Source organism: Pimephales promelas, chromosome 8 (assembly GCF_988280905.1).
Source record: "Pimephales promelas chromosome 8, fPimPro1.hap1.1, whole genome shotgun sequence".
NCBI lineage: Eukaryota > Metazoa > Chordata > Actinopteri > Cypriniformes > Leuciscidae > Pimephales > Pimephales promelas.
The window spans coordinates 12,945,126-12,960,064 of NC_142776.1; the positions used below are offsets into that span (position 1 = coordinate 12,945,126).

Genomic DNA, 14,939 nt, shown 5'->3' on the forward strand with positions numbered 1-14,939 from the left:
CTCTACTAATAGCAAAACTGTAAGTTCATCTGCTCCAAAAACAGAGCTGTCATTACATCGCTAGTGAAAAAATGTTTTTACTGTCAGTGCGTTCGTGACTCTCCTGTTCGAACTCGTTCATCAAAATGAACAAATGTTTTTTCGGATCATTTCGTTTGTTGAATGAACAAAATGACTTGAAAAAAGATTTGTTCATTTTGAGGAACGAGTTCGAACAGGAGAGTCACGAACACGCATCACAGAACAGAGCAAGGTGAGCATTTGTGCTTATAAAAAAAACTTTTTTACTTATTTTTTAAATGACCGATCGTTTCGCTAGATAAGACCCTTATTCATCGTCTGGTATCGTTTAAATCGTTTAGATGCTGCACTGAAACGGTCATTTGGACCTTGAAAAGTTAGGGTCCATGTAAGTCCATTATATGGAAAAAAAAAAATCCTGTAATGTTTTCATCAAAAACCTTAATTTCTTTTCGACTGGAGAAAGAAAGACATGGACATCTTGGATGACATGGGGGTGAGTAAATTATCAGCAAATGTTTTTTTTTTTTAAAGTTAACTAATCCTTTAAATAAATTTAAAAAAAAAATAAAATTTTGTAATTATTTATTTGTTGTTATGGCATGGTCATTAGTCAATGTAGATAGTGCTAACCAGCTTGGATGGACTGCATAATCACTGTCAGCGTAGAATATGAGAAGACAAAATGTTGCTGGCTTAAATTAAGACAATCTAGATGGATGTTTAATCAAGAACAAAGTCGAAAGTATGTTTGCTAAAGCAGATTTATTGCAAAACACCAAGGTACTAGCCATACAGTAGATGGTCACGGTGCTAACTTACATCAACTCACCAAGTCACTTGCCGTATTCGCCACTGGTTTTCGACACCACAACTCTAACGTTACTTCTCTCCTCTGCCCATTGTTCCTCCCCCGATCTCCCCCTGACTTCTATCTCGCCTAGGAGGCTCATAATAATAGGCCTGTTGGCCATCATAGGCATGTTCGTCAACATCGGAGAACTCGGTTTCTTCATTCGCATCCATTGTAACCTGAGCTTGAACTTGAACATACTCCCTCGCCGATCGTCACTTCCGGTTAGTGCTTTATAGACGCGGAAGATATTTTAACACAATTTTTCTCAAAATATCGTTAATGGCTAAATATATATTACTCCAGTTCAGAAAATCTAGTTGTTTTATCATCAACATACACTCTGCTATGTAGGGGTGTCCAACCTGCATGTTGCTCTTTAAAAGAAAACCACTGAAACCAGGACAGATCATTTTTACATTTTTATGCATTCATTTAGGTTTTTGTGTTGGGTCATGCATTTTGGGGTTAAGTCCACCCACTTTTCACGCAATCCTTAATATGCCTTAATTCACAATCCATATAATATCAAGAAGATACATGGTACAGTGTTTCCGCTACATTCATTCTCCCGTGGCGGGCCGCCACACTTAAAATCCTCCCACCACGGCTGCAGCTTTTCAGTGACGTCCGACATTCTGCATATTGTGTTATTTTGTTAATTCCCACTAAAGGCATAAAAAACTTTGTAAAGCACAATCAAGTTTTCACACTATATACCAAGACTTCTAAAGTCATTCAATAGCTTAATGTGTGGTAAAATTAATATTTTAGTCTCTAAGTTAAAGTTAACGGAAAGTCATCTCGCCTCAGTCATTCTCCATGCATTCAGCATTCACACAGCGTGTCGCGTTCGGTTGCGACAGTAACACGACGACACTCTCTTCAAGATCAATGTTCCCGATATTATACTTTATTTTGTAGATAAAGCATAAAGGTCTATGATTTGCTTAAAATGACTATCTTGCTGGAGTGGAGTTTATTGCCCTTTAGAATACACTAAGCAATAGTGCTGCACGATTAATCATATCGCAGTCGTAATAGCGATCTCAAACCTATGCAATTATATAACGCAAAATGCCGCGATTTTATATGAAATAAACAAATTAGGGCTATTAACGCAGCATCTCTTCTTTTTTGTCATCCTTTAACTAGTGTTACAAGATCCCCCTCTTATTGGTGCAAATGCCTTTTCGCATTTTGCACGACAAGAAGTGAAAAGCTGCCTGTGAGTGCCCTAGAATAGACGAGACTCGCATAATGCGCATGCACTGACCGCGTGCCAGAATAAACAGTTCTCTTTCGAGCTTGAACGAACAATAGCACACACAATTATGCCAAAATGTGGTTTTGTCTAGTATCTTCATAACATAAGAAAAGTCTATGGATGAAAAGAGTTGTGTTGTGCTATGAGGCGCGTGTGAGATCCGCGTCTCAGCAACGGGTTCTCTTAAAGGGCCAGCAGCGAATAAAGCGTTCTGTCAGTAAAGTTAAAAGAACATTAGGGAAATTAGAAAATTACTCACTGATCTTGACTAAAGAACTTTTGTAGCTTTAATAAGGATTATTCTATATATAATTTATGATTCATGCAGCGCAGACTGTTTGATAACTTTATTCAATTTCTGTTAAGACAGGAAGGGCACAGGTAAATATGTTTTTTATTATGGGTTTATGTGGGGATTGTTTGAAGTTCACTTAATTTAAAAGCTGTTATATATTTTTTTTAAGCCTAATAATTTTTTAAAAAGTTGATAGCTTTCAATTGTAATGATGGAATCACTGTAATGTTGGTTTGGTTGATGGTTTATTGATCATTATAGGTGTTCTCAATCATTTATTGTTGTTGTTGTTTTTAGTTTGAGTTGAGAAATAAACATTAATCTGTGTTTGCATTTTACTTTAGAACCAAGCAAGTTGGACTCATGAAACCATTTTATTATATCGGAGTCGCAAATCGCAATTGCAATATTGGCTCAATAATGGCAATATGACATTTTCCCCAAATCGTGCAGCCCTACTAAGCATAGATTATAGATATAATCCCTTCGCTATGTTCTTTTCAATGTGAAGCGTTGTGTGCTGTGACTTGGTGTTGCTTCAAGTGCATCATTCTGCACACGGGATGCGCATGATCGCTTATAATACTTTGGGGAGACAAGGGGGCGTGGCCTAAGGGAATATCACTCGTGGGCATGGTATACTATATAGAGATGCGCAGATGGGCTATTATTTTATCCGCAACCGCATCACAAAACTACGCCATCCATCCGCACCAAAGTTTTGACCAATTTTCAAAACCGCACCTACCCGCCATCCGCTGATTGGGCGATACAAGGTGCTGCTGATGACAGCCGCGATACTAGAAAGCTCTCAGAATATCAGCAGTGAACTCCGTCTCCGATCGGCACGCAGGGACAAAAATAAATAAATTAAATGCACTTCGGCAAACCTGATTGTGGCGAGGGGGGTGTGATTTTGCGAAGTCTGTAGCGGAAGAGAAAGGACGGAGCCGCGCGTCAAGTGCAGATGAACACCTGTGTCTGATTGAGACCGCATATAACCGGCGGGAATGAGAGAGCGAGAGAGAGAGTTGGACTGGGACTTCGCACGCGGCTACTGCAACCGAGACTGAGGAGCAAGTGTTGGATCGCGTGTTTGTTTATGGTTCCAAATGCACTACTGTGCGCCTCGTTTCTTTTTGTTTTTCTGAATAAACGCGAGTCCCAGTCACGCCTACCCTGTCTTCTTCCTTCCACACACACTGAAACTCTTCACACTGACCTGTTCAATATTTTCATTGTAGCCTAATATAAAACGCATTTTGGCACATAATTTGGTTCAACCGCCCGCCACCTGCCCAAATTTAGTTAAAATATATTTTTTAGACACGTCATCCGCCCGATAACCGCCAACCGTGCATCTCTACAAGAGAATACAAATATCATCACAGATGTCTTACCCAGGGACATGAGCTCATCATCCAGAAGACTGAAGCCCAGCTCCTGTGAAGATGGTGTCTGAGAGGGAAATTCAGAGAAAGACTGAGCTGAAAGGGATGTGTCCAGTCCTGTCAGGTCCAACAAAGCGGTACTGCTGCCTATGAACACCAAGAGTATCCAATCACACTTTAGAAAAAACATAGGAAATTATGCCCACATTAGTGGGCATTCTATTACACAATAATTTCTAAAAAACATAGAACAAGGTTCACAGCAAACGGAGAAACTATATTAAAGATTTTCAATCTGCTTTGAATTGTTACAATATCTGTAGTAAATGTTAATGAAAAAGGGTCCTCTGGCAGACTTTTGACAGCACCAGGACTTCTTTGAAAACAGATTATACTTTCGCATTTTTGTAGCCCCTACCACGGAGTCTGATCGACAGAAAGTTATTAACAGAACATTTATTGTAAGAGTATATTGAAAATTATATAATATTTTGTCTCTTTAAACAGCATTATAGTAAAAAAATTAACACTATGGCAACAGCTTTTTTATCTGTACACAACTGTTTTGCTTCGGGAGGTTGGGCAGAACTGACAAAATGACAGTTTCTTTCAGTTTTTTACCCTTCCGTTTGGCATAAAACACTGTGTTCGTAGTCATCCAATTTGAAATGTTGACTACAAACACTGAGGTTTTTCAGATTTTGACTACAACACACTGTACCCATCAATGGAAATTGAAAGTAACCCATTCCCATAAACCTTTACTCTTTGAATTCTTACACCAGTGAACAAAACAAGTCGACACTATGACGACAACGTTTACTAAGAAGTACTTCCTACTAAAGAAAGGCAGTATTTGAATCTAGTCAAGTGTATACATAGCAATCTGATGGGAGTGGCCTTGGACAGCAACATGCCAGTACCGTGTTGCTTTCCTACCTATTTGGCAAACAGGAAGACAACAGCCGTTTTTCTTTGTTTTCTCACAGATTTCAAAACAATATTTTGCCTTTCTGCTGCATAGGCAGGCAAGTTTTATTGAAAGCCCATTTTACCAGTGGTGAAACACCCCTTTAACAATGCTTTATGATTATTTCTATGAGGCTTAAAATCTTTAGGCATCAATGACCTCACAGCTGATGTCAGTGCTGTACCTGGGAGTCTGGCTGTATTGACGGTGTCTCCATTCACCTCTTCCCCTTTCACTAGCTGCCTGTACAGATTGATCACCTGTGTTAAGCTGTCATTCGCCTGCAAGATCTCAGCTGCAGACAAAGACATAAACAAAGACAGTGTCGGAAATGTACCCTTGTCATCAACTCATTGGCACTATTTGTGAAATTATTGATTTGGCCCTTCGAACTGTATGCCTCACCGAGAGCTTCATCATTGTCCTCAGTATCACTAGCCAGTCTGAAGAGAGTGGGTCTCATTTTCTCACAGCGTTGGTACAGATCCTGAGAAAGTGACATAGTAGTTCTAAATCCACCACTATCCTTTAAGGGGTGTGACAGGTTGTTTTGCTGACATGTGTTACTGACCTTAATGAGCTCTTCATTGCTTTGTGAGCTGCTCTCTTTGTTGTAATCTCCCAGTAGTTGAGAGAGAAGCCCAACACTCTCCTTTACTTCCTGAATAGCATTTACCCTCTTCGACACCTTCTCCATACGCTTCTGATCCTGAAAACACACTGTATGCATTACACAGCAGATCCTCAGTGCTCATGAAAAAGCTCACAAAAAAGGTACTGTGCAATAAAAAAGCAGCAATAACAGACACACTCTTTCAACATAAAAAAAATCCTATTATCAAAAGTATGCTTCGGGTTTTTTTATGCATATGCTAGCGTATGCGTTAAAGTGTGCGTGACTCAGATTTCATCATTAGCCAAGTGTGCGCAGAAAGATGTCTAAATGTGCATACTGTGTACGCTCAGCTAACATATGTGCCTTGAGTTTTTTTGCACTAATTAACTAGTTCACAAGGTAGCAACACTGCCCAGGTCTATTGTTTCATAGTAAAAAAAAGAAACCGATAAGACAGAAAAACTACAAACTACTGGAGACAGCAACAACATTAGACACCTGCATTGACGAGTGCTTGAGTGAGGGGACTGAATGATACCTACAACTCTAGTTTAAAAGAATACAAAGACATTTTTATTGTTGATAACTTCAAGAGAGAAATAGCGTAGAGCAGTGGTCTACAATGTGGTGCCCAAAAATAGCCCCTACTATTAGCGATCCACTGTAAATCGGGGCTTCAGACTAAATTGTATGGTTTTGAGACCATTTTTTCACGTCAGTGCAACTAAAATTTTATACTGTTGCCTCTACAAAATTACCCAACTCTCTTTGATTATACGCTGTCATTCGCGTTGCGTATGAGAAACATCAAATGGCAAAAAGCTCAAAAAGCGAAACAAAACTTGTTTGAACTGTGCAGCACGGAAAAAACAGCGATCGCGTCCAAAGCAGATGCATTTAAGTGCGGCCTGATCTTGGTCACGCAAACATTAAACAGAGCTGCGCGATCCACAGAGAATTCTGCACTGAATTCAAATGCTTCTCAATCTCTATTATAAACCCAGATATGACTCTGTGATTCAAACTAGTTAAAGCCAGATGAAACAGTGCTGATATTCTCAACATATTAACTCAAAAAAACAGGAGAAACATTGTTCGAAGAACAAACCATTTAGAAGACATTTCACTCCACAACTTATGAATTTACGTTTGTAGTAAAATAAACTTTTTTGGCAGAAATGTGCTAGCCTGGCTGCGCCCTCCTACGCACTTCCGCTCAATTTCATTTTCCTTCAGTACTACGTCTGGGACTGCTGTATATCCTTAGGTTTCCAGAAATAATTTTTTTGTAGGACCAATCAGCAAATAGAGGGAGTGGTTGAGAACCATGACGTTGATGTAGCGCGTGTGTCAGTTTTACATGTTGTAAATCATACAAATTGGTTGTGATTTAAAAAAAAATAATTGTCATAAATAAAAATGTGAAAACCCATACTTTGAAGATGTAATTTGATTTTCAGTTTTAGATGTCAATGGTTAATTTGTTTTAATAAAAACAAAAAAACTAAACGCCATATAAAAATGTACAAACACATACTTTAGACCATAATTAAGGTAATTAAGAAACAATACGACGTAATATGACAAAAATGTTGTTTATTACACATCTGCAGATAGAGACAGATCATTCACTGTACAGCATTTGCGGCAGATCAGAAAACGACCACAGCGGCGTATTTGTAATAATTAGACACAGCTTCGACCGTTGAATGAATACATTACTGTCCTTCGTGTCAAATATAAATTCCGAATTAATAATTGTTCCTAGATGAACAAAACCTGCAGCTCTCGTTGACTGAAATCCTATTGAAAACATAATCCTCTGATCATTCGGACTTCTTGTTGTTTCCAGCCGTTTCGGCGCATGTCATACGTCACTCATGACCACACGTTAGCAATTGGCTATGACAGATCATGAGTGACTCTGGGCAGATCCAATAGTTTTGAACTTTAACAGAGAACCCGCCTACAAGGAAGTAAATGTTTCTCAATGGAGAGAGGCCAGACTCTATTTACAAATGAAATGTTCTAGAGTCTGGTTGAACCAGGCTAGAAATGTGCCAGTATACAGTGATGAAAATAAGTATTTGAGCACCCTGCTATTTTGCAAGTTCTCCCACTTAGAAATCATGGAAGGGTCTGAAATTGTCATCATAGGTGCATGTCCAATATGTCCATGTCCATATAATCTAAAAAAAATTTTTTTTTCAGAAATCACAATATATGATTGATTATTTATTTAAATGATACAGCTGCAAAATAAGCATTTGAACACCTGTCTATCAGCTAGTTATGACCCTCAAAGACCTGTTGGACTGCCTTAAAATGTCCACCTCCTGTCCATTATTATACTAAATTAGATGCACCTGTTTGAGGTCATTAGCTGCATAAAGACACCTGTCCACCCCATACAATCAGTAAGAATCCAACAATTAACATGACCAAGACTAAAGAGCTGTCTAAAGACACTAGAGACAAAATTGTACACCTCCACAAGGCTGAAAAGGGCAACGGGGAAATTGCCAAGCAGCTTGGTGAAAAAAGGTCCACTGTTAGAGCAATCATTAGAAAATGGAAGAAACTAAAGATGACTGTCTAAACATGATCTCCCTCGGAATGGGGCTCCATGCAAGATCTCACCTAGTGGGGTCTCAATGATCCTAAGAAAGGTGAGCACAGAATCAGCACAGAACTACATGGGAGGAGCTGGTCAATGACCTGAAAAGAGCAGGGACCAACATTTCCAAGGTTACTGTTGGTAATACACTAAGACGTCATGGTTTGCAAATCATGCATGGCACGGAAGGTTCCCCTGATTAAACCAGCACATGTCAAGGCCCGTCTTAAGTTTGCAAATAACCATTTGAATGATCCAGAGGAGTCATGGGAGAAAGTCATTTGGTCAGATGAGACCAAAATATAACTTTTGGTCATAATTCCACTAACCGTGTTTGGAGGAAGAAGAATGATGAGTACCATCCCAATAATACCATCCCTACTGTGAAGCATGGGGGTGGAAGCATCATGCTTTGGGGGTGTTTTTCTGCACATGGGACAGGGCGACTGCACTGTATTAAGGAGAGGATGACCGGGGCCATGTGTTGTGAGATTTTGAGGAACAATCTCCTTCCCTCAGTTATAGCATTGAAGATGGGTCAAGGCTACTGTACCAAATATTAACATTGATTTTCTCAGCTGTTCAAATACTTATCTGCAAAATAAATAATAAATAAAATTTAAAAAAAATTAAAAAAATCATACATTGTGATTTCTGGATTTTTTTTTTTTTTTTAGATTATGTCTCTCACAGTGGACAGATGACAATTTCAGACCCCTCCATGATTTCTAAGTAGGACAACTTGTATAATAGCAGGGTGTTCAAATACTTATTTTCCTCACCGTATATACATATTAAATGCTGTTATATTAATATAGTCATGTATAAATATTAATATCTTAGAGGAGTAATATCTTAGAGGAGTAATGCAGTAATATTTTTGTTTAAAAGCTATATTGCAGTTTTTCTCTTCTTTTTTCATTTATATTTATACTAAATGTTTAGACTACTGTTTTTGATAACACAAGGTTTATAGAGAATCTATCAATTTTGTTTTATTACTGTGGTATAGTGAAAAGTCATGCATTGTTACCTGGGTTCATATATATATATATATATATATATATATATATATATATATTTAAAAATTAGGTTTACACTTTTTACAGATGTAGTTTATTTAAACAAATGTACATTTGCATCCCGACTTAAGCTTTTTTTGTTTTACTGTCCATTTCCATAAGACAAAATCGAACACTTCTTGTTGCTATTGTGATGTCAAATAACTCCTAAAATTGTGTGGCAATTAAATAATTATAAATGTACATATTTCAATATATATTTTCATAATTTTTCAGGAATTGTTTAATTTCTTTTTAAACTCTTGTAAGTCTGAACCGGAATATCAAGATATTTGATTATTTTGCATATGATGGTGAAAAGTAAAAAAGTTAATAAACATTAGAAAAATGGCCTTCTATAACAAGTGCGGAGCATTTATGGGTACAAGTCAGGAACTGGCCTACCATATATATTTCAAGGGTGCTGAGTCCAAAAAAAATGGTACCCAAGCGAAATTGAGTTTTTTACCTTCTAATTTGCATATCAAAATGGCCACCAAATTGCATATCTTGCTCAGTCGTTGGACCATTTTCCCTTAGTTTTTTTGTAAGTAGGCAATCAAGATGAGGAAATTAAGTTTCTAGATAAACAGTCATGGGTCAGAGCAAAGATATATTGGAGGCTCACTGCCTTTTTTATGTATATATATTTGCAACAAAATACCTACTTTTAAGGCGAGACACTAGGTGAATAGGGGTAAAAAATTTAAATAATAGATATCACCATGAAACTTCCTCAGTTGATCACTTACACAATTATATAAAAAAATTTTTTGAAAAGTTTTTTGAAATTTGTATGTTTAATTATGCAAAATAGGCATTATCTCATTAAATATGCACAATTTTGGATATATTTTCAGTAGATACAACTGCAATAAATCAATGAATTAACATTGGCAGAGTACACCGCGTGATGCGTGTGAGCAAATCATGTCAGCAGAAACTAGCAGTAGCCAATGAGATTTCATCTTTAGCTTTAGCTATTTGGGTTACACAGCGTTGTGCAGGAGACTGAGAGCTTTACATTGATACCGGTCCAGAGTGGGGCTCCAGCCGCGACATACCGGGCGACATCCCGGTCCTTGTTTTTTAATTCACTCATAAGGTTTTTTGAACCGCTCTTAGACTGACCCGTCCCCTAGGACCTGTTTGTCTTGGGAGACCCTACCAGGGGCTTATAGCTCCGGACAACATAGCTCCTAGGGTCGTTTGGGTACTCAAACACCTCCACCAAGTTTTTTTTTTTCCCAATAGAAATGTAATCAATTCCCTACTTAAATCTTTAAATGCCTTTTTCTCAAAATTATTTTTTTGTGATTCTCCAGTCAAAATATCTCAGCCTATGTAGCACCTATGTACACCAAACTTTCCAGTTATACACTTAGCTGTGTTCTGAAGATTTTTTTCAGAGGGATTTCTTAATAAATCATTCCTGGCCTTATTTATGTGACATTTTAATAATAATAATAATTTTTAAAAAATTAAGGGTATGAACAGTATATTTAGATTTCCTAGGTAATGAAAGCATATATCTTGAAATACCTCTATAAACAAAATGAAAAAAAAAACAAAAAACATTTTGTTGTGTGTAAAAAAAAATAGCACCTGGCTTTATCATGTGTTCAGATATATCTACTGAAAATATATGCAAAATTGTGCATATTTAATGAGATACTGCCTAATTTGCATAATTAAACATACAAATTTCAAAAACGTATAATACATTTTCCCGTGGGCTCACTTCCCGTGGGCTCACCACCTGCAGGAGGAGCCGTAAGGGGCCGGTGCAGAGAAGATCGGGCGGCAGTCGAAGGCAGGGGCCTCGGCGACCCGATCCCTGGACACGGAAACTAGCCTTAGGGACGTGGAACGTCACCTCGCTGGCGGGGAAGGAGCCTGAGATTGTGCGTGAGGTTGAGAGGTTCCGACTAGAGATAGTCGGGATCACCTCTACCCATGGCTTGGGCTCTGGAACCACACTCCTTGAGAGAGGATGGACTCTTCACCACTCTGGAGTTGCCCATGGTGAGAGGCGACGGACTGGTGTGGGTTTGCTTATAGCCCCCCAGCTCAGCCAACATGTGTTGGAGTTTACCCCGGTGAACGAGAGGGTCGTTTCCCTGCGCCTACAGGTCGGGGATAGGTCTCTTACTGTCGTGTGTGCCTACGGGCCAAACGGCAGTGCAGAGTACCCGGCCTTCTTGGGGTCTCTGGGAGGAGTGCTGGAAAGTGCTCCGACTGGGGACTCCGTCGTTCTACTGGGGGACTTCAACGCTCACGTGGGCAATGACAGCGACCCCTGGAGGGGCGTGATTGGGCGGAACGACAATGACGCTAGTAGTGACGCTGGTAGTGACGATTCTGTCTGACCAATCAGTGATCTGCAGTGTTTCACGTCACATTTTAGTACCGGTACGGTACGCTTGGAACCTCAACAGACCAGGTACCATTTAAAGCGACCTGAAGCGAACCGTACTGTACCGTACCATGCAGTGGAAAAGCACCACAAGTGAGCCGTACCGAACCGTACCGTACTATGCAGTGGAAAAGCGCCATAAGTCTTCACCAGGTTTGCACACACTGTAGCTGGTATTTTGGCCCATTCCTCCATGCAGATCTCCTCTAGAGCAGTGATGTTTTGGGGCTGTCGCTGGGCAACACGTATTTCACAAATTTTCTATGGGGTTGAGGTCTGGAGACTGTATAGGCCACTCCAGGACCTTGAAATGCGTTTTACGGAGCCACTCCTCTGTTGCCTGGGCGGTGTGTTTGGGATCATTGTCATGCTGGAAGATCCAGCCATGTTCAATCTTCAAGGCTCTCACTGATGGAAGGAGGTTTTGGTTTAAAATCTCACGATACATGGGACCATTCATTCTTCCCTCAACACGGATCAGTTTTCCTGTCCCCTTTACAGAAAAACAGCCCCAAAGCATGTTTCCTCCCCATGCTTCACAGTAGGTATGGTGTTCTTGGGATCCAACTCTGCATTCTTCTTCCTCCAAACACGACGAGTTGAGTTTTTACCAAAATGTTCTATTTTGGTTTCATCTGACCACATGATATTCTCCCAATCTTCTTCTGGATCATCCATATGCTCTCTGACAAACTTCAGACGGGCCTGGACATGTACTAGGGGTGGCACGGTTCACAAAACTGACGGTTCGGTTTGTATCACGGTTTTAGAGTCACGGTTTTCGGTTCTGTACGGTTCTTGTATACATTCATATACGGTTCTTGTATACATTCTTGTATATATTCATGCAATCATACACAAACTGAATTTCACTTGATTTTAGGCACGTTTTGGGACTATCTCAGAGGAAAACTAGGTGAGATTTTGATACAGCAAGAGAGAAGACATTGACATGCTTTTCATTTATTTGGCAAAAAAAGGAGAATGTGTTTCACTATCTCTACAAGAACTTGTGCATTTTTATCACACAAATCTTATTTACACAAAGAAATTAACTTGCATTTATCAACTGCCAACTATTGTAGCTCTTACAAAAATTCTATCTTTTAAAAGAAAAAGAGAGGAACTCTTAAAACACTGTCTTTTATAAATAAGTCAATATACATGAACCATTGCCTATAATTAGCTATAGCAATAGCAAAGGCCATAAACATAAAGTGAAACATAAGTTCAACCTCAACACAAAAACAGTATCAACAATGCATCTATTCCCTAAGAGTGAGGGTACTTTTTTCACTTGAAATTAAAGTGCAGGACTTGGAAACATATGACTGAAGCTGTTATCTAAACATAAGTCCCACTGTAGCGTTATATTTAAATATCATAAAATGAAATTCAAAATGCTCCCACACACTGGACTTATACCATAGACTTATATAATGCTGGCGCATCCTCCAACTCCCTCATCTCTTCCACTTGACATTTCTCCGCGTGCCGTGACCTGCAGCGCTCCATACTCCACTTTTACTGGCATGTTTACCTACTTGAACCGCCGCTGCACGGAGCGATCGGTAATGACATCAAATACCGCGAAAGTGATTGAAAAGCATACAGAGCCGTTGCTCTCGCGCTAGTTTCACCGATTGCTCTGTGCAGCGCCAGTTCAAGTCGAACAAGCTTATGTCGCGCGAAAAGAAAACACACGTCACATACGGGCACGAGGCTACATTGCGCATGCGTTGAACCGTGAGACGCACACACGCTCCGAACCGAGACAAGCGAACTGAACGGTTCGGATGTTTTTCATGTACCGTGCCACCCCTAACATGTACTGGCTTAAGCAGGGGGACACGCCTGACACTGCAGGATTTGAGTCCCTCTCGGTGTAGTGTGTTACTTATGGTAGCCTTTGTTACTTTGGTCCCAGCTCTCTGCAGGTCATTCATCAGGTCCCTCCGTGTAGTTCAGGGATTTTAGCTCACTGTTCTCATGATCATTTTGACCCCACAGGATGAGCTCTTGCATGGAGCCCCAGATCGAGGGAGATTTTTCAGTGGTCTTGTATGTCTTCCATTTTCTTACAATTGCTCCCATAGTTGATTTTTTTCACTCCAAGCTTTGGTCTTGGCCATGGTTGAGTTTGGAGTGTGAGTGTTTTGAGGCTGTGGACAGGTGTCTTTTATACAGATAACGGGTTCAAACAGACGCCAATAATACAGGTAACGAGTTGAGGACAGAAGAGCTTCTTAAAGAAGAAGTTACAGGTCTGTGAGAGCCAGAAATCTTGCTGGTTTGTGGGAGACCAAATAATTATTTTCCACCATAATTTACAAATAAATTCCTACAATGTGATTTCCTGGATTTTTTTCTCATTTTGTCTCTCATAGTTGAAGTGTACCTATGATGAAAATTACAGACCTCTCTCATTATTCTAAGTAGGAGAACCAGCACAATCAGTGGCTGACTAAATACTTTTAAGGTCCCAGTGTATATTAAAAAATACATAAAAAAGGCAGTGAGCCTCCAATATATCTTTGATCTGACCCTTGACTATTTATCTAGAAACTTAATTTCCTTATCTTAATTGCCTACTTACAAAAAAACTAGGGGAAAATGGTCCAACGACTAAGCAAGGTATAGCCTGACTACGTCAGACTTCCTACTTCCGCTAATTTCATTTCGCTCCTGTAGTCAGTCTGAAGGTGCGTTCCATTCGACCGGGTCCCTATGCAGTGTTCACTGCTCCCTAGTCCCTGAACACGGTATATCAGTTGAAGTGGACTTCACTGACTTCCTGTGAAGTGATGTATCGATGTTCCCTTATTCCCTATGCCGTTTGCAGTGCCCTTTGAACTGAACATGTTCGTTCCCGTCGAATTGGAATCTCACTTAAGATGGCGAAATACCCTGTGAAGTCCACTTCGTAGTCCACTTACGGTCGAATGGAACGCACCTTGAGATAGCAGCCTATCTTTCAGTTTTCCACCGGTCTGAAAACAGCTGGCCAATCAACGAACAGAGGGCGGGCTGAGAGCCGAGTTTTACATTGTAGGTTAGAGAAATCGAAAACTGAAACGACCGCAGAAATGGGAAACGAGACAAGGGATGCAATTCACTCCGTTATGGAGAACATTCCGGGGTTTTTCAAACTGAAGTTCACTCCATGTTCACTCCGGTATTTCGCTCGCATCATCAAGTGTTTACAGCCAGGACCGGCGCGTGCACTTCCCTCGCTCTAGGCAAAAACAATTTGGCCGCCCCTCTATTTGCAACGTATACCAGCAACAACAAACAAAGACTAACTTGCCATATAATGCAAAAAAAACTAGTCTAAAGTCAGTGGCGCTTTGCACGTTGTTAATAATGCTATTTTAAGGGCGCATGCTTGGCCATTATGAAGCTTGTGCACAACGCGCATAGACTTTGATTCTC

The 14,939-nt window shown here is 39.8% G+C and overlaps 1 protein-coding gene across 1 annotated transcript in view; it reads right to left on the reverse strand.

The window, feature by feature from the left end:
• The window catches only part of gga1 (golgi-associated, gamma adaptin ear containing, ARF binding protein 1), a 51,043-nt gene that overhangs the window by 16,886 nt on the left and 19,218 nt on the right, over window positions 1–14,939 (reverse strand). The window contains exons 8-11 of the mRNA XM_039655646.2: window positions 5,369–5,506; window positions 5,203–5,284; window positions 4,982–5,092; window positions 3,837–3,974 (exon numbers count right to left, since the gene is read on the reverse strand). Coding sequence (XP_039511580.2) covers window positions 3,837–3,974; window positions 4,982–5,092; window positions 5,203–5,284; window positions 5,369–5,506 — 469 coding nt within the window. The remainder of the gene's footprint in view (window positions 1–3,836; window positions 3,975–4,981; window positions 5,093–5,202; window positions 5,285–5,368; window positions 5,507–14,939) is intronic.